The sequence below is a fragment of the Podarcis raffonei genome, chromosome 6, assembly GCF_027172205.1.
Source record: "Podarcis raffonei isolate rPodRaf1 chromosome 6, rPodRaf1.pri, whole genome shotgun sequence".
Lineage (NCBI taxonomy): Eukaryota > Metazoa > Chordata > Lepidosauria > Squamata > Lacertidae > Podarcis > Podarcis raffonei.
The window spans coordinates 55,630,530-55,654,310 of NC_070607.1; the positions used below are offsets into that span (position 1 = coordinate 55,630,530).

The 23,781-nt window shown below is 42.8% G+C and overlaps 1 protein-coding gene across 4 annotated transcripts in view; it reads left to right on the top strand.

The window, feature by feature from the left end:
* SCUBE3 (signal peptide, CUB domain and EGF like domain containing 3) overlaps positions 1-23,781 on the top strand; it is a 115,273-nt gene that overhangs the window by 41,371 nt on the left and 50,121 nt on the right. For 2 of the 4 annotated variants that reach the window (XM_053393074.1, XM_053393076.1), the window contains exons 4-6: positions 7,794-7,928; positions 20,362-20,487; positions 21,951-22,067. In XM_053393074.1, the coding sequence (XP_053249049.1) occupies positions 7,794-7,928; positions 20,362-20,487; positions 21,951-22,067 (378 nt within the window). The remainder of the gene's footprint in view (positions 1-7,793; positions 7,929-20,361; positions 20,488-21,950; positions 22,068-23,781) is intronic. The other 2 variants (XM_053393075.1, XM_053393077.1) reach the window with 1 other exon arrangement.

Sequence of the window (23,781 nt, forward strand, 5' to 3'; positions counted from 1 at the left end):
AACACACTCCAGACAGGAGGACCTATACTGATTGAAAGGTGCAGTCCTAAGTACCCTTTCTAGGGGTAAATTCCATTGAACCAAATGGGATTCCCTTTGGAGTAAATGTATTAGGCTCTTGCCCCTGGCTTGTGTGTTGCAAAATTGTTACAGGGAAAAGAAACCTATATTAAGCGTTGAGTGGAACCATTGTTTTGATTCGTCTTCCAGATGATTTTGGAGGAGCTTTGCCCCAGCAGTACTAAAGACTCTGTTGTGGAAAGATCTACATAACAGGCTGCGTTCTGTATTTGGCTGCCTTCCTATTCTGTAATATGGGAGAGAAAAATGTGTAGGTCCGAGGAAGGTATTACAGACTTGCCTCTTCCGAGACTTGTGGAAGCTTTTTTGGAACTTGGTTATTGCTAGAATAAATCCCATTATCATCCTTTTCTTTATCCCTAATAAGATTCCAAGTGACCTTTTGAACCAGAACAGGAATTTGAGCTGTTGTCCAAATCAAAGATAGGGATCTTTAGTCTTCTGCATGTCTATGTTGCCTTTAATAAAATAGGCATTAGGTCTGCAGTCTCACTTTAGCTACTGGTTTTAACCAGCATCTTGTCTTTCTTGGGTTGACTTCAGGGAAATTATGGTTTCTTTATCAGTAAGAGTTTTACAGACAGTTATTGGCATGCAGGGGACTTAATGTGCCTAAGATAAAAACCACATTATTGAGAAAACACAGGAGCACACATGATCACAAACACACAGTCCTTTCTGCCTTGTTGAGGCCATCTGACGTAATCTGGCTATGGCTTAATCTAGCTGGAAATATATATATAGCTCCTTCGCACAAATGCATATGCAGGATATATGTTTCCCTTGACCTTTTCTACCACAAACTGATTTTCCTTTATATTATTATTTCCCTTAAGGTTATCTCTATTGTATCTGTGGACAGTTTTCTCCATTGAACACTGATACTGGCATGGGACACAGTTCTATTTAGAACAAAAGCTGCAAATTGCGTGATCAGGAGAATATTGTCTAGGTTAAATATGAGCAGTGGGAGGCCCTTTTATTACCCAGATCAAATTTTTCCAGTAACCATAGGCACTTGAAACAGCTTTCTATCTATCCTCTATTGTCCTAATCGTTTGGACAGGTACAACAACCCTGTGAGGAAGGATTGATCTTACTTCATTTTACAGACATTGCCTGAGGCCTCCCAGGAATTCATGGCACGGGTGGGACTTGAATGCTTCTTGTTGGCACTTTGTGAGCTCAGTGCACCCTCTCTTTGTTTACAGATCATTTAATTGTAACAAGATGGGACTTGAAATCAGGCATCCAGGTCCAATTCTGTCTGATAAACCAGTTACCTCTGTGCTAACCTTGCCACTACTCAGAGAATAGTTCAGAAAGGGAAGTCCTATTTGGGCTTTCCCCTCTATGCAGCAATTTGTCTGAAGGGAGAGAGCTGGCTGGCCTCACATCCACCACCACATCCTGCACCACCCTTACCCCTGCCATCCTATCACTGCTGGGAATGCCTGTAAAAGGGAGCCTGCTGTATGTCTACCAGTGCCTACCAGTAATTAGGAGCAGTTGTCCGTTGTGGGCCTTAAGCAACCATTGAGGAAGAAACAGGAGTCAAGCCCAGTAGGCACTATTGCTGCTGTGTAGGCAAAATCCATGACAGACTGGGAGACCTTTATCTTCCTTCCAGATCACAGAAGAGCCAATTGCCTTCTGTGGATTCTTTCCCTTGAAGCTTGATGGCTCACCACAGAGGGTGGCAGCACACAAACCATGGGTCTCTGATCTTAGAGTTGGCAACTTCTGACACAACCTCAGCTTGGATTATGAGTCTTTCTTAGCCCCCAGCTACTGATTTACTTTGCTATGAGGTTATATGGACAGGAGAAAAGGATATTACTCGTTCCCAGAATATTTGTCCATGCTTAACTGCCACATTTTGTGGTGATTTTCCTTACTTTCTCAGTTGGTATGACTACATTTGGTTCTTTATGGATATTTTTGACGGTGGAATGGACTCCCTTGGGAAGTTGTGGACTCTTCTTCCTTGGAGGTTTTTAAGCAGAAGTTGGATGGTCGTCTGTCATGGATGCCTTAGTTGAGATTCCTGCCTTGCAGGGGGTTGAACTTGATGACTCTTGGGGTCCCTTCCAACTCTATGATTCTGTGTTTCAGAATCTGGAAGATCATGAGGCAAGACTCCAAAACACACTAGTGCTATTTTAGAACGTTATTATTTGACAAATCATTGAGGAGTTTCTTTGTTCTAAGCCATTTGCCTATAGTTTATATCTATACATCTTTCCTTTGGCGTCATAAATCTAGACATTGGCTCTGTACACATCATACCTCACATTCGAACCACATTTTCCCCCTCCAAGAATTCTGGACACTATAGTTTATTAAGGGTTGCTGGAAATTGTTAATCTGTGAGTGGTAAACTACAATGCCCAGAATTCCTGGAGGCAAATAATGTGCTTTAAAAGAACACTGTGTTGAACAACTTGGTTAAGCAGTCCTTAAAATGTTCATGTTTTGGGATAGAATCTTAATAGTTGGCAATAGTCTGCAAGACGCCATGCATGACAGTGCGTTTGACTTTTCTGTGCATATGAGCTAGTCTGTGTGTTTTAATTAGCCCCTTAGACATTTGTTCAGGTATTCGGGTCTGATCTGAAATTCCTTCTCTCTGCATGCTGTCATCGACCTGCTATTCTGACTTTTCCGGAGTCCGCTCCATGGCCCCACGGCTGATGTCCGAAGGGCTCAACTTTCCACTTAGCTGTTGGGCTTCAAATGCTCGAGTTCACAGGAGGTTTTCTTTGGCACTGGGCCTCTTGCCTTCTGTGTGTGTGTGTGTGTGTGTGTGTGTGTGTGTGTTGAGAAATGGGTTTGGTTGTATTTCTCTTCTGTTCTATGATAAAGTATGTGAGGGATCCTGAGAGCAAGAAAATGCACCTTTCTCCTGCCTGAGGCACCCGCTCAGCACTCTACTTGGTCATCCATGATAACGTGAAGGAGAAGGTGTGTATTTCTAGCCACCAGTATTTCAAAAGATCAGACGTAAAGTGGCAGGCAGATACTGGATAAGCTTTCACAATAGGCTGAACCACTGCCATGATGTTCTGCCAGAAACTCGGTTATTTGGTTGACCACAAACTTGACATGGGCCAACAGTGTGACGCGGCAGCTAAAAAAGCCAATGCAATTCTGGGCTGCATCAATAGGAGTATAGCATCTAGATCAAGGGAAGTAATAGTGCCACTGTATTCTGCTCTGGTCAGACCTCACCTGGAGTACTGTGTCCAGTTCTGGGCACCACAGTTCAAGAAGGACACTGACAAACTGGAACGTGTCCAGAGGAGGGCAACCAAAATGGTGAAAGGCCTGGAAATGATGCCTTATGAGGAACGGCTAAGGGAGCTGGGCATGTTTAGCCTGGAGAAGAGGAGGTTAAGGGGTGATATGATAGCCATGTTCAAATATATAAAAGGATGTCACATAGAGGAGGGAGAAAGGTTTTCTGCTGCTCCAGAGAAGTGGACACGGAGCAATGTATCCAAACTACAAGAAAGAAGATTCCACCTAAACATTAGGAAGAACTTCCTGGCAGTAAGAGCTGTTCAACAGTGGAATTTGCTGCCAAGGAGTGTGGTGGAGTCTCCTTCTTTGGAGGTCTTTAAGCAAAGGCTTGACAACCATATGTCAGGAGTGCTCTGATGGTGTTTCCTGCTTGGCAGGGGGTTGGACTTGATGGCCCTTGTGGTCTCTTCCAACTCTATGATTCTATGATTCTATGATTTTTGGTTTTCCAAAAAGTATTGGATCAGAGATTATTAGTCAAGAAGGAGACATTGGAGTAATAGCAGCTTACAGAAAATGATAGTTTGTTGGACTGCAGGCAGCAGAAATGACAGTCAGGAAAAAGATGTACATTTGTCACAAAGCGTGTTCTCCTTCAGGGAGAGCACGTGTTGCGGTGGGGTCTACTGAGCCACCCCCTTTGTTGCTGGGTAAGTTCTCCAAGATGGCCAGGGGGCATTGATTGGATTGCCGAGTTGCTGGGGGAAAAGTTATGTTGCAATTTTGGTGGGAGGGGTAAAAGGTTTAAATACTCTGCATGCAGCCTTTTACTTTCTCTTTTGCTGCGTGCAACGGATCACCCGCCCACCCGCCCTAGAATAAGGGGTTGTTGCGTTGACCTTGCTATGCCTGTCATGGGGTCGTCTGCCTTTGAGCAGGGGCCTGGTAGGAATTTTTCCACCTGGCAAATTGGCTGGCTGGGTGGTTTTTGCCTACTGCGTAGCAAATCGTCACAACTTGTAAGGTTGTGGTTAGGCATTGGTTATAAATCTGGTGGAGGAGGGGTTAGGATAGGCTGGGCCTGCCCCTCCATGGTTGCTGCGGAAAGGGAATTCCGTTAAAGGAATCCTGGGGCTTGCCATCTTTTCGTCCAATCCCTGGAATGGGACTAGGGCCGGCAAGCCTTCGGGGAGCAGGCGGGTGAGAGTTGAGGGTCTGTGTCTCAGCTCCAATTCTTCCCCGACTTGCTTTCCCCCGCACTGTCTTTCGGTGGTGCCCGGAAGTCAGTTCTGTCCCCAGGCGGGGGGACAGATAGTCTTAACCAATGCCTAAACAACCACTCACAGTTTGTATTTTAATAAAGTTGTGGCCAAAATCATGCCAAAAATCTTAAACAAAAAGTTACGTGTCCGTTGTGAGTTATTTTGGGGGGTGGATTGGGGACCTCAACACGCAATATTAGTAATATGTGAAGTTCTGGTCTTGAAAAGTACACAGGACAAGCAGGAAGTGGTGAGCAACAATAGTTGGGGGTATGTGAGACATACCAATAAAAAGCTAAAATAGTTAAGACATTACCTTAGATAAGAGATGAGTAAGAAGAAATGTGATTGAATGATATGAAGTAATAAGTCGCTTAGAAAATGTGGCCAGCAACTGGTTGTTAATGCTTTCATGTAAACTGTTGCCAAATTCGTTTGCTGGGTGGGTGTGTAGACACAGCCAACCTGCTGAGAGGCTGCTCCTGAGGGGTGATGCCATTCTGCCCTCTGGAATACCTTGGTCAGAAACAATCCAGATCCTTATGATATAGACATTGGAAGCAGACCTCCTAGTGCAACCCCCCCCCCACAACACCCAACAGGAAGCCTTTAGGGTGGCTTCCACTTACTCCCTGAAAGCAATGCCTGCTGGTTCAGAAAATGTTAGTGCAAATTGGCTCTGCTCCACAACACCAGCTGTTCCTTTTTAAATAAAATATTTTTTATTGAATTTTCAATTTTACAAACAAAACAAACATTTTACATACCATTGAATATGCAGTGACCTCCCTCCCTCTCCTTCCTTGGTTCATTTTACAGTGGTACCTCAGGTTAAGTACTTAATTTGTTCCGGAGTTCTGTTCTTAACCTGAAACTGTTCTTAACCTGAAGCACCACTTTAGCTAATGGGGCCTCCCGCTGCCGCCGCACCGCCGGAGCTCGATTTCTGTTCTCATCCTGAAGCAAAGTTCTTAACCCAAGGTACTATTTCTGGGTTAGTGGAGTCTGTAACTTGAAGCATATGTAACCTGAAGCGTATGTAACCCGAGGTACCACTGTATTTATATTCACTTCCTTCATATTTTACTAAAACCATTTTTGTCAGTTCTCCATTTTTACATCCCTCAAACAATAACGACTCTGTTGATTTTATCTTAATGCTGCCAGTGTTTTCAACTGTGTACAGATACTTTCCATATAGTCACTAAATATTTTCCACTCTCCTTGCACTGATCCCCTTTCCTTTGTTCCCTTTAATGGCCCATCACCCAGTCGATCACCTCAGCAGGAAACTGGCCTGGCTTATATTTTAACACTTACTGGATCCAGCGGTTAGAAGGGTATCAACATATAGGCTACTGTCCTCCCTTCCTCCCCGCCCCAAACTCACAACACTATATTTTAGCACCCTGGGCTTTGCCTGCCTAAAGTACTAGTGTAGGGAAGCACACAGCAGTATGTTTTAATCAGGCTAACAAATCTTTAAAGCATTATGCCATGTTTACAGCTTTGTTTTATTAAATCAAAATAGACAAGTGGACAAGAGCTCACAAGAGTGGATTGGATTGGGTGTGTGAGGTTCCTTAAAATTAATGAGTTCTGAGGCTTTTCTGCTCCAAATAGCAAAACATCTGTTATGTTCTGGGCCCTTAAAGAAGCCAGAAAGAATGGGAAAGCGGCTCTGCCCAAGATTTTGAAAGTCTGTGTTGCTTAAGGTTCGTGCCTTCTCTCTCAGAAATAAACAACCCCTCCCCCCAAAACCAACCCAACTTTTTTCTACTTTTCTTGTAAGTGAAGCCTATTTCCTTCTAGGCAAAACTGTAGAAATGGTGGCTGTTATTTTCTGGTGCTGTGCTGTGTCTTGAGTTACCACCAAGCGATTTTTGGTAACCTTGGCCAGCACAACAGCTGCAAAGGTGCACCAGACCTATGAAAACAACACTTGGAAAAGTGTGCACTGACCAATCAGGGAAGTCCAGCATGTGTTTAAAATAAGCCATAGAGCCAAAGAAGGGAATTCTGTGTCTGGTTTGGGCTGAGGTTAATTGCCAGAAGTGACACACACAGAGAGAATCTATTTGCACACAATGTCTTCTCAAAGTAACCTCAGTGAACTTCATTTTTTCCATGTCACCAAATCAAATGAAACCTATGCATTTTCTTTGTGTGTGTGTGTGTGTGTGTGTGTGTGTGTGTGTGTGTGAGTGTGAAAGGGACAAGAGGGAATGTTAGACCTGGAACTTAATTTTACAGCAGGCTGCAGTTGAGGTCTAATCCTGGCACAGAGAGGTGAAAGTCAAATGGGCCATAGGGAGGAGACAGGCTGGAGATAAGGCACTGAATCAGGCAAACAGAAGCCGTGCTCCAGAGACATAATCACATGTGGCCCAGTGGCAACATACTAGAGCGACTAGGTGGGGCAAAGCAAGGGAGTCTTATGTGCTGCTTGGTTCAACGAGTTGCTCACTATGAGGAACTGGCTTCCATGGACAGGTTTTATAAGGTCTGATGTGTCTCTGTTAGCTTGTGAGGTCAGTTGACTGGCTTCAGGCTATGGAGGCAGCTGAAGTACTTAGCCCAGTAATGCAGCCCTTGCCCCACAGACCTTTGGCTGTCTGGCTGAACAAAACACTGAAATGCAATGGGTAAACAATTACTCAGAAAATGAAATGCAGCGAGGAAACAATGGTGTCATGTGGATGAACAAAATAATGGCAGTTTCGGGGGGGGGACCACTCCCAAGTCTCCACATTTGATTTTGCCCATTGAAACTGTGTTCTGTAAGGTGTTTACTAATGCTGGTCAGTCACTATGATCAACACCAGAATTTGTAGTTTATAATGCATGGTGTGTCTATTGATAGAGGATGGGGCACCCAGCATTACATGAAAGTGTGCCTAAGAGTGGCACTTACTTTTCCCCGTGGGAAAGGTAAATGAATGTACTCAGGAAGAACACTGGATTTGGGTGTAGCCCTGTTTCCTTGTCCCTGGTGGTCCCAAGCACTAAAGATCAAGGCATCTATCTCCATTATCTCCATCCTCTATTCTGTTATTTAACTGTGCTAGAATGTTGGGTCAGTTTAATGGAATATTGGAAACTGCTTTTTATAAAGTGATATGTTTATATACTTTGATGTCTTTCTGTTGTATAAATAGTGTGATGTAAGCATCAGACTCTCATTTTCTCCTTTGCTTCCCGAAACAGATGTGGATGAGTGTGCGGAGGGGAATGGTGGCTGCCAGCAAACATGTGTCAACATGATGGGGAGCTACGAGTGCCACTGTCGCGATGGCTTTTTCCTGAGTGATAACCAGCATACCTGCATCCAGCGCCCAGAAGGTTGGTCATTAACGCCTTTATTTCCTGCCAGGCATGTCACCCTCTGCCTCTATTGGATTTTAAGGTTACATAAATAGATGGATAAACATCTGTATGGGCATTATGAGATGTCAGATTTGTGTGTGTCTTATTATATGGTTGAGCACACTCTAGCTTACAAGTTGGGCCCTTTCCAATATCACTCCAAACAGTGATGGACTGATAGCATCAAACTGGAAGTCAAGGCCAAAAGGAGGCTGGGGTAGGGTAGCCATTCACTCTGATTTTGCTTCTCTGTCTTGGATTAACAGTGATCATCATGGGGATGGTTCAGTCCCAGTCCCCATATGAACTGCAGGTTTTATACACTGATTAAAAGCATCCGCCAACCACAAAACTTGGAAGTGCCCTGAGTTAACAGCTGATTGTAGTCTTGGTTGGGGAGCCCGGCTCTTTAGCTTAAGCTGCAGAATTTTCGAGACTCTCTGCACTTAATATATCACATGTTGTATTTTGTCTCTTGAATACAGATGTGCTAATAAAAACAAATGCATTTACAGCGTAATGTTAATAATTACTACTAAACCATTTACAAACAGGGCTATTTATATAAAGTGCCAACTTCTTTGGGATATGAGATGTCAGAAATCATGTGCATGTGTTTAAATAATTGTTTTAAAGTTTATTATTGACAGAAATGTAGAATATAAATGTTTATATATATATATATATATATATATATATATATATATATATATATATAAACTTGTACCCATCTTATCATTCGCCCTACATTTACACTTGTCTAGCCACATTGGGCACTACAGTAGTGATGATGCTGTGATGAATATGGGTTATGTTGGAAGCTGGGAGTGGGCAGTCAATTATACACTTGATTCATCTAATGCGAAGTTTGCACTGAACTATTTAGCCCACATTATCATCATGGCAGATTGGTAGTTTGAACTGATGCTCATACTGTGCCCACCACTGTGATATCTAATCATTACCATGTCATTATCCATAAGCTTTGTAGAAGAATTATGATTTAGTGTTTTTCCTTAAAGGAAAGAAGAAAGAACAGCTGGATTAGCTATACCTAGTAGCTATACCTAGATTTACATAAAGACCTAGATTTACATAAAGTTTTTGGAGTGTTCAAAGCATTTCACACATTTCTGACCCTCATAAAATTTATATATCACTTGATGGTAAGAAACAAAATTCAATGTGGTTGCATCTTGTCATCCTCACAACCACCCTATAAGAAAGATCAATAAGGGTGTCGCTCTCTTATTGCAGTTGGGGAAACTGAGGCTGAGAGAAAGTGACTTCTATAAGGCTGTTTAATGAGTTCATGGAAGAGCTGAGATAAATATCAGGTGTCAAGGCTGACAGCTGTCAGAGGTGAGCCAAGAGCAGGAAACTTTGCGTTGAACCAGAGTTAGCACTGAAGCACACCAGAGCCAGGGTGACCTTGCTGCTCATGCAAAATCCCAGCCCAAACGGGAAGTCTTCCTAACCTTTCTTGTTCAGGAGGGCCCAAAGCCCAGCCTGGGTGGATGAAGCCAGTCTAGAACAGGCTTTCTCAACCTCGGCCCTCCAGATGTTTTGGACTACAATTCCCATTATCCCTGACCACTGGTCCTGCTAGCTAGGGATCATGGGAGTTGTAGGCCAAAAACATCTGGAGGGCCGAGGTTGAGGAAGCCTGGTCTAGAACCTGATAATACTTCACTGCCAGAAACAACTGCCAGCTGCAGTTCTGATAGTTCACTGCTTGGGGCAACTGCCTGCAGAATAAACAGTTCTCAGTTGTTAGCTCTTACAGCTCTCTGATATGTAGTTCAGTTTCATAGCCATTCTGCTAGATAAGCTCTATGCAAGCAGAGCAGAAGACTCCAACATCAGCTTTGTCAGGAACAGGCTCATCTGTGTTTGATGTTGACGGTCAGGCTTAGTTTTGTTGGAGACCATGTCAGTTAGAGAAGCTGCAGCAAAACCAAACAAGCTTTTTGATGCAAGCATCAAAGACCTTTCAAAAGCCTGTGAAACTCTAATGACAAGTAGAGGCAGCTAATGCATATCCCTAACAATTTACCAAAGTAAAAGAGGGAAATATCTTGCCACAACAACCCACAGGACTCGCCTTTTCTTGTCATTTCTTGTGTCTTGGTTTTACCACCTCATCTTTGGCATTTATTTTCAGTTGCTTGGAATAACCTCTAAGAAAAGCTAAAAAGCCAAGAAAGAAAGAGTTCTTGTTTTTGCCATGAAATTTGCAGTCTCCAGCTGGCACAGGATTCTGTTTTGATTTGTCTGTCCCCCTCAATCCCTGCTTTAGCCACAATAGTTTATTGAAGTAATTTTTTTCTTTGGAGTTTCTGTGCACCTGGCACAATTCAAAATGATCTGAATTGATTGAATCATGATCTCCTGCATTGTAATCCCAGATTTAACTCCCACTTCCTTATGATTAGAGTGGGGGGGACCTGTGGCCCACCAGATGTTGCTGTTGTTGGACTCCAATTCTCATTGGCCCTCAGCTAGTGTTGCCAGTGGTCAGGGATTGTGGGAGTTGCAACCCAACAACATCTGGAGTGCCACAAGTTCCCAGCCTTTGGATTGTTTTGTTTTTTTAATGGCTTTCTTGCTAATTATTGACAATTCTTTTCTGCCTTGTGCAGGCAAGGGATAGCGAGAGTGTTTTTGTTCGTGTGATGAGCTGATTTCATTTACATATGTAATTTCTAATACAACATAATTGCCCTTTGAGCCTATGTATTTGTTATCTTCCGGGCAAGATAACAAGGTCAGCAAGATTGTGATCCATACGAAGCAAATAGTAATCCTCAACTCTTGCAGTAGGGTAAGGAGAGGAATTTCCCTCAAATGGAATGCATTAATAGTGCTGTATCAGGCTGTGGTAAAATAAATTGTCCTCATGGGAAAAATGATCTAATTAGAAGGAAGAGAACCTTCCATACGAGATATGATTCAAAGATACAAACCTATCATAGGTTCAGGGAAGACGATGGTTTGCCATGATGACGTGCAAATGAGGTCAGTGGCTTGCTTCAATTCTGAGTTATCAGCTGTCCAGTCTAGGCATTGCCTTTAATGCTTCTCTTTCTTTCCCAGCTCACAATACTGTTTGCAAGAGTCCCCCCTTTAATACTTCTCAGATTTGTCCTCTTACCTGCTTATTCTACCATAACCCCTTTTCAGACTCTCATTCTGTCTTGTGTTGATTAATTGTTGATGAGTAAGTAATGTTTTGCTTACTGGTCTTCCTGCCTCTCAGCTACTTTGAGAATAATTCTTTTGCTTATTTATTTTTTTGCAGTTGCATCGTGGTATATATTTATACTCTTCTTTTTCGGGTTTTCTTTATTGTTCTTTATACAGTTTAAACTTCTTCTAACCTTTAAATCTCTTTGTGATCTTGCCCCATATCTGTTCTGTTCCTCGGTTCCTCCATTTATCAAATACTAATCTTTTTGCTAAACTTCCACACCCCTCTGCTGTTTCCCATCTGTGCTGTTCGTTATGCGTAGCATTTTCTGCCTTTGATATTCAGTTGTCCTCCTCATTGTCCTACTTTAAGAAAAAGATTTCTCTCTCTTTTATTTCTTCCTTAGATCCCTCTGATTTTTTAAAAGAATCACTTTTATCAATTAATTACTGAAGAGGTGTTGTGTTGCTGTAACTCTTTTGCTTCACACACAGCACATGCAATTCCCCACTCCCTTTACATTTCCTTGGCTTTCGCCTTATATGTGAGCCCGTGGGCAGATCAATAAATCACGGCATATGGCAGATTCTGATTCTCAGGTTATGATGAGTTCAGTCACATTAAGCAGATATGCCTAGTTTTATTCTACTGTCCTGCTCCCTGTGAGACCAAAGAGAAAAGAAGGAGAAACTGGAGAAAAGCAATGGAGAAGCTGGCTGAAATTACTGGAGACTGAAGAGATAGGCTGACTCAGGCACCCATTCTCGGAGTCTCCCTTTCCTTATAAGTTAGTTGTTTTTTAAATTATTATTTTTTGTCAGAATGGTTATTGACATAGCACATAAAATTGCAGTAAGAATGGTAAGTGTAATATATAAAAATAGAAAAATAAATTGAGAATACAGAGGGGAGGGGAAAACCAGGAGGGAGTGCAATGTTGTATACAATTGTCACATATAAGAAGAAAAAGGTGAGTCAATTTAGTTCTCAATAAAGCCTCTCCACTTATTTATCTGTAAAGCAGGAGGTTTAGTGGGCTGTGCAGATAAGTTAACATAGCAGAAAAACGTATAGAGTGGTATACCTCTGGATACGAACGGGATCCGTTCCGGAGCCCCGTTCGCATCCTGAAGTAAACGTAAGACGTGACTGCTCATGTGCGGGTCGCGTTTCACCGCTTCTGTGCATGCGCGTGATGTCATTTTGAGCGTCTGCGCATGCGCGAACAGTGAAACCCGGAAGTAACTCGCTCCGTTACTTCCGGGTCGCCGCGGAGCGCAACCCGAAAATACTTAACTTGAAGCTACTTCAACTCGAGGTATGACTGTACCAATTAAAATAAAAGTCATCTATTTTTGATGAACCATTAAGGGCTATCTGTTGTATGTCAGGTGTTCTGAAGTGCCCCATACTTTTGCTACCCGCCTCTGCTGGAAAGCAGGTGAGTCGGATTTCCAATGGGAAACCACTGGCATTCTGGCTGTGGCAAGAAGCATAAACAGAGATTTATGCATAATGGGTGAATTGGTACCACACTACAAGGATAGGAGCACTAGGAGGTGATGGTGGAAATAGTGTCAAAAATTGGGGTCCAGAATCTCTGAACTATGCAGCAATTCCACCACATGTAAAGCAATGTTCCAATGTTTCCACAACCCCACCAACATAAATTAGAGTAACCTTTGCCAATTTTTGACAGGTGGAGTGGAGTCCAAATGCCATCATAACACTGTTTTCAGCGTGACTTCCTGTATTCTTACAGAAATCATTTTAAGTGGGGGTTTGAACTACAACTCTTCCCACAGTTGTTCCTCTATCGTGAAACCCAGGTCACTCTCCCATACTAATCATAGCCCCTGAAAAGAGCCTGATTCCATGCTAAGTAAAATTCTGTATACAGTGGTACCTCTAGCTGCGTTCCACTCTTGTTATGGACTTTCAGCTTATGAACGCGGCAAACCCGGAAGTGTTTACTTCTGGGTTCAGCATGTGCACATGCACAAAAGTGATTTGCATGCTTTGTGCATGTGCAGAAGTGCTCGATCACGCTGTGCACATGTTGGAAGAGGCGCTCTAGTTGCTGACCTTTCGGGGTGCAAATGGCACCCCAGAACGGATTAAGTCCGCAACTAGAGGTACCACTGTATATTGGAAGCCATGCTCTTTTTACTTGAGGTAGCATTAAGACAAAGTGATTCATAGAGCGTCAGGGAATAGTGACCTTCTCCTTTGCTCAGCAAGAGCTAGGCAAAAGAGTAGACCTGAGTTAGTTGGAGCCAGTTGTGCAGGGTATCATTTAGTTTTTCCTTTAATGAAGTTGCTGAAATAGGACAACCATTAGGCAGAGTATCTTTGATCCTATATATTCCCTTTAGTTCCCAACATCAATACTGGAGGTATTTGTCATTAAAACAGAATGCTGAATGGTCCAGAATGGGTGTTAATGTTTTAAAATAACATTATAGCATTATTGTGTTATAGCACTATACTCTTTCTTTCTTTCTTTTGAAGTGTATTAGTGCTAATTAAAAGATTATGTGAGGGGAAAACCTGGTTCATAATATGGCATCCACTGAAAAGGGTTCTAATGAATGTTTGTTGAGCTATGGTAGGTTTAGTTTCTCAGTATGTCATTGCCTTTGTCAAAACCACATGACTTTAAAAAGAGTAATGATAAAGGCATGGAGAGATTGTGCTGTTTTGAAAAAGCCAGACTTTCTACCATTGGAGAGATGGGATAACCACAGGATGAGAATGCTCAGATGACAAAGTTGTGTAGATGCCCTGTAAAAAGTGAATCCATGAAACCTGGCAGTTCCACCTAATGTAGAAGCACCCTTTGTTTTACTACATTCAGGATGGGAAAGAATGTGTCCAGCTGATCATTTAAATCTTAAATCTTCCACTGGTAGTTGCTGATATAACAGTGTTGTTGTTTCAGCTCCCATTCAGATATCTAGAGTCAGCCAGTCTCTGTTGAACTTTTTATGGACCTTACATGAAATTATCAGCCTTTGACCTTCTATAGACTTCATCTCCAAATCTTACGAGCGGTCAGTGTTTGCTACCCTCTCTTGGAACTCAGGTATGTCTGGCTAGGCTCTGGTGAACTTAGTCTAGTAGTGAGCCATTGGCTTAACTATTTGTCCCAGGAGGCAGTTCTGCTGCTCAGTTTTGCAGTGCTGTAGCTGCTGATTGTTTGCACTCATCTATATGTGGATATTGAAAGTTCACTAGAAATGAGCACCATGTTCTCTGTTATGATTTGTGAATAAATTTCTCTCTCTGACATACCACCATTCCTCCTTAGTGCTGCCATGGATGCTCAGTCTATCTTTCCTGTTTTTGCTTTCGAACTAAGACTGCCAGAAAGGGGGAGGTGTTGGTTAAAGTCTGCAGTGGCAGCAGTTTTTACAATGTAAACTGATCATAAACTGCTCCTTCTCAGAAACTGAAGCAAGCTCTTCCAAAACTCATTTCATGCATCTAGCTGGATAGCCATGAGATGGAAACAGACTTGATTTTAATGACTCAGGCTGGATTCAAACCAGTAACTTAGAATTGGAGGTGCTATTATTTCTTACTCATTCCCTTTCCAAACATGGTGTTGGTTTTAGGTGTTTTCAACCCTAGTTCTGTGAACCGCTGGGCCTCTTCATGTTTCTTCGCTACAACAAATACATGTCCAACCCCTGCACTCTACAATGAACCATCCTCCATCGGTGTTGCTTCTCTGTAGTCTTTTGCAGTGCTTTGAAAGGGGGTTTGTGTAGTTTTTATAGTCTGCTTGAATTGATGCACAGTCTTGTCACAGATACTCTAGAAAGCATTCTTGCTTTTTCTATTGATGCTTCCTCCATACTCGAAAATATTGCAGATAAGCTTCCTTTGTGCTGCAGCACTGAATACAGGAAGCCACTGCGCAGAGGTCCCCTCAGTAGAATTAGGAGATTGTGTTGCATAAGGTTTGGAGCTGCTTTTCTGGGTTTGGGTGTGTGACCCAAACCTAGCTTCCATGCCTTTTGTTCTGCATGTTCTACACACATTGCAAAAGATAGTCAATTGCAAAAGAAATCAAACATGGTCAAACATTTGATTTCAAATGATGAAACATATGGAACTCGTCCACAGTAGGCAGTGATGGCCACCAACATGGATGGCTTTAAAAGAGGATTAGACAGACATTCATGTAGGGATAATGCTATCAACAGCTACAAGCCATAATGGCTGTCTTCTGCTTCCACATTTAGAGGTGGTATGCCTCTGAATAATAGCTGCTGGAAATCACAGGTGGGCAGAGTGCTTGTCTTGCTTGTATCCGGTTGGCCGCTGTGAGAACAGGATACTCAACTCTATGGGGGCGTTGGCCTAACCCAGCAAGTCAGCATTTCTTCTGACATTGTCTCATTGCATCAAAGACTTAAACACAGCATCAAAGCAATTGTTCTATCAGCACAAGGATTTCTCTTTGTGCAGCAGAACATTTTCCCCTTCTCCCGCCACCTTCCAGAGCAGATTTAGGGACATGGGGTGGTGGGGAGATTGGGGCGGGGGAGACCTGTTGTGATAGTGGTCATCCTTGTGCAGTTAGCTGAATGCTGCCCTTTCTCAGCTCCTTGTATCTTCAAGGTATGGAGAAACAGAAATAGAGGTTGAACAGTTAAACTGAGGAGAACTGATCCATGAATAGCTTTCATGCAGAAAAGCCTTCTGACCATGAACATGTCCGTATCCCCATTAAATGCACCTTGTTTACCAGAGGGGATCTTTCTTGGGTTTCCCTCCCCACCTCAGGACCCCTCAGCGCTGTTGTTGCTGGCCCATCCACTACCAGTATCTGCCCTGAAGTCAAGCAGTTTTTTGGCTCGGTTTTGGCACTCTGTGCCGACAGCACCTCCAAGCAAGCTTGAGATTATACCCTGGGTAGACCGTAAAATAGTCAGACAATTGTTGCGGTTGCATCAATTCCCCTCTTGACGCTGTAAAATGGCGTGAGAAACCCTGCGCTTCCTATGTAGTCTTTCCCAGAGGGAGCCAACCAGCAGCTGCTTGCTTGGATACTCCTGCTCAAAATGAGATGCTTCTGAGGGAACACGCCAGAGTATTCTGCGTGCAATCTCTTACTGGAATCACGCTGTGTGTGACCACACTAGCTGTCTCCATTCCTCCTGTCTGCCTGTGGATTTTGTTAAATAATATTTAAAATCCGTCGAGTGTTATATTCAGTGTCCACAGAACCCAGCTTTTAGAGCTGAGGTTCTGGCAACTTTTTCTTGTCTGCAATAGTAGTGGGATAGCGAGGCTGTGGGTATCATCAGATCCTTGGTTTTCCAGTTGTGATGGAGCCAAAGAGCTCAGGTAGGGACGGCAGGGGGAGGAAAATATTCAGCAATTGGTTGGTTCTGAAAAAGCTTCAGCATAAAATAGGGAAGGAAGTAGGGAAGCGTGTGAGAGAATGTAAGGTATTGGGAGAGCAAAGCAACTGTAGACAGAAAAAAAACCAAGACAATAAAAAAAAACTGTTTCCCCAGATGCCTATCCTAGTTATTTCTCCTTGCTTATTCTTTGGTTGCTGATCCTGGACAGTGAGTATTTCATAAACTATGTTTTAGCATATTTGTGGGACTGAGTCCCATAAAACCCTGTTCGTTTTCCAGGCCATGTGCAGCAGTAACAAACTTCTGCTGGTACTGGTCCTTCTCAACCACTAGCTCCCCTGTCCCTTGGCAATGTCTGTAACATGCTCTGATTGTGTACATGGTTAGGCCTATAATGACAGCCACGGTTGCCCTCTTCTCTCTCTCACACACACACAGCACTATACTTTCATATTACCAGTAAACAGTCACATAGACTGAATTAATTTCTGGTTATAGTTCTAGCGGACAGGGCCTAATGTGTTGTGCTGGCCTTTGTTAACCAATAAATATTTTTGTATTGGTGCATTTATTTTTGTGTGATATGCTTATAAAAACAGTGTGAAGAGGAAGTGAGGCACATGCTGCATTTCACAATCTGTCACTGTTTCTGCTCTACTTTCAGACTTGTCTGCACAAAAGCTTTTGCATAATCTGGGAAAACCATGATTACGTACTTGCACCTCTGTTTTCCTATAGGGTTGAGACTTCACTATTTACTGTACTATGCTTCAAAAAATATATCATAAGTGATTCATTCCAAAGACAAACATAAAGAGAGCCAGCAGTAAGTGGCAAATTGTGATTTCCTACACATTTTCCTAAATCCTTGTTCCAAGCCTCTCTAAACCAGCAGCAGTTGTGCTTATCGCAACCTTGCTCTGAGCATCCACTTTGCAATGTGTGATGCAGAACCCTCTTCATGTCCTAATACTACCACACGGCATGCTTTACGCAAGCTTTTATTTGGGCAGAAGTCCCATTCTCTCTTCCTTGCCATTGTTTCGTCCCTCCTCCTTCATTAGTAGTTAAGGTCCTTGCATAGAAAAAGACCCATGAAATGCCCATGATGGGTAGTGTTTAGTGGGGAAGGCTTCCATGCTTCCTTAAGATGCTTAATGTCAAATGCCTCCAGATTTGAAATCCAAGCTGTGCATATATTGTTCACTAGAGCAGTGGCTAATGAATGATGGGTCTTGTTTAAGGGGTTGCTTAATGTGCTTCTGTCAGCAGTTCTTTGGCAGGAGAGGGGTTGCAAGCGCAGAGAGCTCTGCCCTCTCCTGCTACAAGATGCATTAGACTGCCAAGAATAATAGCAGTGGCGAGGAATGAAACAAATCCGAATTGCTGCCGACAACTTTCAGAAGTCTGTCTGGGTTGGTGCTACAGCTCTCTCCATGAAACATGAGTTCCAATATGACTTTTTAAAAATGCAAATTGCAGGCTCAGGGTTGCTGGTCTGGATTAGGAACTCAGCAGGTGGCAAAGGGTTAAAGCCGCCTGCCCTCCTCTCGCATTGCTAGGTTCCAGGTGGGTGGAGCCCTTGCTGACAATTTGTGAAGGCCAAAACTGTATACATACTCAAGAGCAGAACCATACAGTTAGGATCAGATGTAGCCCTGTTATGTGGAAAAACAGCTCCATTTGTTCACCTGCTGCTGCATCTACTGGTTTAGGTTTTCAGTATAAGAGAAGAATTCATAGTCCTCCTCCATGAATTAATATGCTGTTTCTTCTTTTCAGGCTTCAACATCAGCCTTGTACAACAAGGCAAGCAGACAGACCCAATCCCTGTCTGTTTCAGCCCTTCCAGGCAATGAGATAGAGGGCATGGCCCTCCTGGCTCTGGTTTCTGCTTGTGGTGGGTGGCCGACATGGAGAGATGGATGCTAAAACTCGGAACTCAGCGGTCCTCCGTGCCAGAGCAAAGCACAAACAATCCAGGGGCATGAGTCAGCAGCAGCACCCTGTTTTGTTTGCAGCTTAGATGGGCCAGACAGCGGTGTCTGTAGCTAATGATGCCTCTGGCAGATTTACAGCACAGAGAGAGCCTGAGAGACTTTTGACCCCTCTTGGGGCCTTAGTTGGCTGTCTGCCTACAGCATCATTGAAGAATAGAGCTAGGGATATGGAAGGAGAGGCTAACTAGGGTACTGGGCAACTGGAAGGATGAAGGGAAGAGGTTGGTCAATAGGGATGGCTGGAACAATCTAATTGAAGAGAAAGTTTGCTGTTTTGATGTGGGATTTATAATGCGAAAGGTTGGAGGACGCTCAGTTTTGGGCACAATGGAGCAGTGGCAGTGGAGTGAAATGGCAGGGAATGCAGTGTTAAGTGCTGATCATCTCCATAAAACATACAATTCAGCCTAGATTTTTCATCTAGTAAAAGTATGAACAATAAAATATCCATACTGTAGCACATTTTACTGAAATTGAGACTGAGGCTGTGCCTGTATTTAGCATGAAACTTACTGGTACTTTTCAGAAAAGCTTTTTGGTGGTAATCTGCTGATCTCAAATAACTTATTCTTCATTATTTGGTATCTTGAGACTTTGAAGTTAGTAAGATGCTTTACTCTGCTTAGTATTATATTTTTCTTTTACTATGTGCATTGTATATATTTTTAATTTGTATATGTTCAATGAACTGTGGCCTAGATTGCTGTTGAAACAATTGGGAACCAGAGGTTTTTACTTTTCCGTAGTACATTTCCCCCGTATACTTTAATTTCTACCCAGAGATAGATTTTCAGAAGCTGGCTGGCCAGCCCCTTGAGCCAGGGCTTTCTTGTATTTAATAATGGGTGCGTCCAGACAGCTCACATTAACGCAGTCAGTGTGCTGTTTCAGTACACCCAAGCTTTCCATGCTAGGCATGCAAGGAACTTCAGCCACATGGCTGCTGCCACAGACTAGTGTCTGGGTCAGGTGTGGGGTGTGCAGTCTAGTCTTCTTGCTGTGAATAGGAAAAGATACTTTCCTTTCCACAGAACACATCTGTGGCGTTTGCCCCCTAGGATGTGTCAATGAAAGGGTTAAAATGGGTGTGATGTGATTAGTCAGTGAGAATGCAAGGGGGGAGTAAAAGATAGAGTGGGAGGTTTTGAAAAGTCAGTTGAGGTCTGGGGGTTGACAGTTGAGGATTGGGAGTTGGGAGTTGAGGTTTGTCAGTTGGGAGTTGAGGCTTGGGTGTTGGAGAAGGAAGAGGGAGGCTTAGGTGTGGGCTGGTTGAGTGGTATTGTGAGAGAGTGAGAGGAATTGTTAGGGAGTTAGTTAGATAGTTGGAATAATCCGTTTGAAGTTGTAGGAACTAAGATTTAAGAAACCGACAAGAGAAAAATAAACCGAAACCCTACGCTTATTCCTGCACTTAAAAATAATCTTGATTATTTGTTTATGTTAACATCTGTCTGGGCTCCGTGTGTCCCCGTGAGAAGCGGGGTGGTGGCAGTGAAGAAAGCAACCGCAGTGGTGGCACAGGGTCAATAGACCGTGAAACGTCCGGGGGCCCTGTGTGATCGCCACAACATCCTTTCCAAATCTGGCACCCTGTGGAGTACAACTCCCATCAGCCACAGGCAGCATGGCCAGTGATCAGAGCTGATGGGAATTGTAGTCCAGAACATATGGAGGGCACCAGATTGGGAAAGGCTACTTTACAGTAACCTGCTCCAGAATTTATCTATGCATGCCTTTTCACAGTTAAAGAGTATATACTCCATGTATATATACCTGGAGCTTTTCCTTGCTTCCTTTGGTGTCTTTTGGGTAGCTTTTATATTGTTTCTTTTCTCTTTTAGAAGGAATGAACTGCATGAACAAGAATCATGGTTGTGCCCACATCTGCAGGGAGACCCCAAAGGGTGGCATTGCCTGTGAATGCCGACCCGGCTTTGAACTCACCAAGAATCAGCGAGACTGCAAGTGTAAGTTACTGCCCGGGACCCTCTCTCGAAAGCCCATATAAAAAGCAGCATTGGGTGGTTTTTAAATGAAATTGTGCTATTTTGCAGAAGAGGCAGGAAACACACAACTTAAGTCTTATATTCTTTGGCTAAGACCTGATTTGGCAAAACCACACAGTCAATTTTTACAATATTTTTTTTTAAATTGCACATCCTTGTATCTATACACCTAAAGGTAAAGGCACCCCCGACCATTAGGTTCAGTCACGAATGACACTGGGGTTGCATGCTCATCTCGCTCTACAGGCCAAGGGAGCCGGCGTTTGTCTGCAGACAGCTTCTGGGTCCTGTGGCCAACATGACTAAGCAGCTTCTGGTGAACCAGAGCAGCGCACGGAAATGCCATTTACCTTCCCACCGGAGCTGTACCTATTTATCTACTTGCACTTTGACGTGCTTTTGAACTGCTAGGTGGGCAGGAGCTGGGACCGAGCAATGGGAGCTCATCCCGTTGCGGGGATTTGAACTGCCAACCTTCTGATTGGCAAGCCCTAGGCTCTGTGGTTTAGACCATAGCACCACCCGCATCCCCATCTATACACCTAGTTATACCCAAATATATATGATGCAGTGCCCTAGCGTAAAGGGGTAAGCCTTCTCTTACAAAGTAGATCTCAAGTTGGCCATCTCCAGATTGTGAAATTGTCCATGTTTTAGCATGCTGGACATGTGGGCAGGTGTATTGGTGCCAGTTCCCCATTTTTTAAAAAGAGGGGGTGGGAGAGCTGCCGGGAATAGTGATAGTAGTAGATTCCCCTTAACATCCATCTTAGAGCATACATCTTTAAGGATGTATGAGCTTTCATGCAAGAAAGGGAGAAAGTGGTGTATAAACCCTGGCAAATCAAAGATTTGTGTATAGAATACCTGCTCATTGAACAATAGGTTGTGTGAAAATCTTCTGGTCTGGTTATACCTTCACTTTAAGCAGGTTCACTAAGGTAGGACTCCAACACCTGAAAGGTGATTTTTGCACACATACATGGGCCTGTGTCCCTGGCGGGGACTGGTTTCACTGACTCCCCAGGTACACCTCTGCTTTCTGCATCAATTCCTGCCTTCTATCTATATCTTCCTCTTGGTGCCACGTTATACAAATAGTTTTCCCCTTCTATATGGCAGGGATAATGGAGCCGATTGTTTTTGATTTGGTGAAGTACATTCTACTGCACAAAAGCGTATGTTGTTATAAATTTGCTAAGGTGTTTAAAAAATATTGGTGTTTTGGCTGCTGCAAACTCAAAAGGCTGCCTACATGATTTGATGAGTGTCCTTGGAGTGAGTGCATAAACCACTGAATTTTATTTAGATCAATATTTTCAGTGTCCTGACAACTTGGACCCAAGTTTCTGAGTAACTGACTTCATGATGATAACATTTGAGAGCTATCATTTAGTATGTGCATGTTTTATTGCCCCTTCCAGTGACCTGCAACTACGGAAATGGAGGATGCCAACACACTTGTGATGATACAGATCAAGGGCCAAAGTGTGGTTGCCATGTGAAGTTTGTACTACACTCTGATGGGAAGACATGCATAGGTAGGTGAGAGCTATAGTGCATACCTTGGCTGAAAGAGCTTTTGTGTATTCTCAATGGGGAATAGAGTGCAGTACTTATTAAATGTCATACATATAAGGCTGTATAAGACTTCTGCCATAATAAATATGAGTTTATATTTTGCCACCTAGTATCAATTCCAAATTATGTTCAAGATGAAAATAATATAATGATATAATATTAATCTAATTGCCTCTGTCCCTCTAAAAGTCACCGTTGAGAGAAGAAAAGAAAAAAGCTAACAGTAAAAAAAATGTGTAAGGTGCCAAACATAAAGACTGTGTTTGGACATCACACTAAACTATGCCTTACAGAGATGTGAACGAACCCAGCTTCTTTGAGATTGCACACTTTTGCCCTCCATTCTTCTCCCCCACCCCATGTGTTTGGGAGGAGGTGGTCAGAAGTTTTCACCTCCATTTTTTGTGAGCCTCAGTTTGTTATGTCATCAAAGCATGAGAAACTTGGTTAACATTAACTATAGTTAGTTTCAAACGAGCCTCGTTTAAACCATGGTTTCTGAAGATGGCTTGTTTAAAATAGCCATAGTTAACATTCATTACAGAGCTGGATTTGGCCAACTTTACAAGCTGTACGTAACCAAATGTTTTGGCAGGGTATATGGTTTGCCTTTGTGCAGGGGGACTTTGAGCATCAACAATCCCCCCCCCCCATGAAATGGTTATTTCGTGGTGCCCACAGCAGTTTCTTAGATTTTCAAGTGTGTCCCTGGGCCCAGAAAGATTAGCGAACTATACAGTGGTACCTCGGGTTACATACGCTTCAGGTTACAGACTCGGCTAACCCAGAAATATTACCTCTTGTTAAGAACTTTGCTTCAGGATGAGAACAGAAATCGTGCAGCGGCGGCGCAGCGGCAGCAGGAGGCCCCATTAGCTAAAGTGGTGCTTCAGGTTAAGAACAGACCTTCAGAACGAATTAAGTTCTTAACCCAAAGTACCACTGTATATTAAACCATAAGATACCTTGATGTCACAACCTAGCCTTTGTAAAGCATTACTCTGCATTTAACTGTAAATGATTTCCAAAAGACTGCTTTTTGCCACCTTCCACTTTCACATTAGGAATAGAATCCATAAAAGTTCAAAATGATTCTATATTGCACCCAAAGGTCCAGCTGCTCTGAATTGTTCACAGTCTTGGTACAATTTGAAAGGAGATGGAGTTTAAAAAAAGTATTTTTCCACAACGACAAGTTATTGAGCACAAAAGGCTTCCCCTGGCAATCAGTTTGTATTGAGATTAATGTAATGTGTTGGTTGAACCTGCTACAGAACTAGGGAATGATGGGTCTGTCTGATTCAATTTTCTCTGTATCTCAGTTTTCCAATCTTCAATTAAGTTCTCAACATTTTTACAGCAATTTGTGATTTTAAGAAAACCCTGATGAATATTCATCACCATTTTAGTGTGAATTTCTCCCAATAAACACATTTTTGTCTTTGATTTTGCCTAATAAACTGTTTTACAATTTCCCCTTACAATACATTTTTTATGTTATCTTCACTAATATATGCATTTGGATTGGGTTTACTTGGCTGTGAATTTTAAAGGATGGCTGTGTTTTGGTTCAGAAAGTAAGAATTTGGTAGGTTTGTCTTTAAATGTGGACTTAAATCAAGTTTTTTCCACCATCCCTATATAGAACATAGGACCACTCTGATTACACATTTT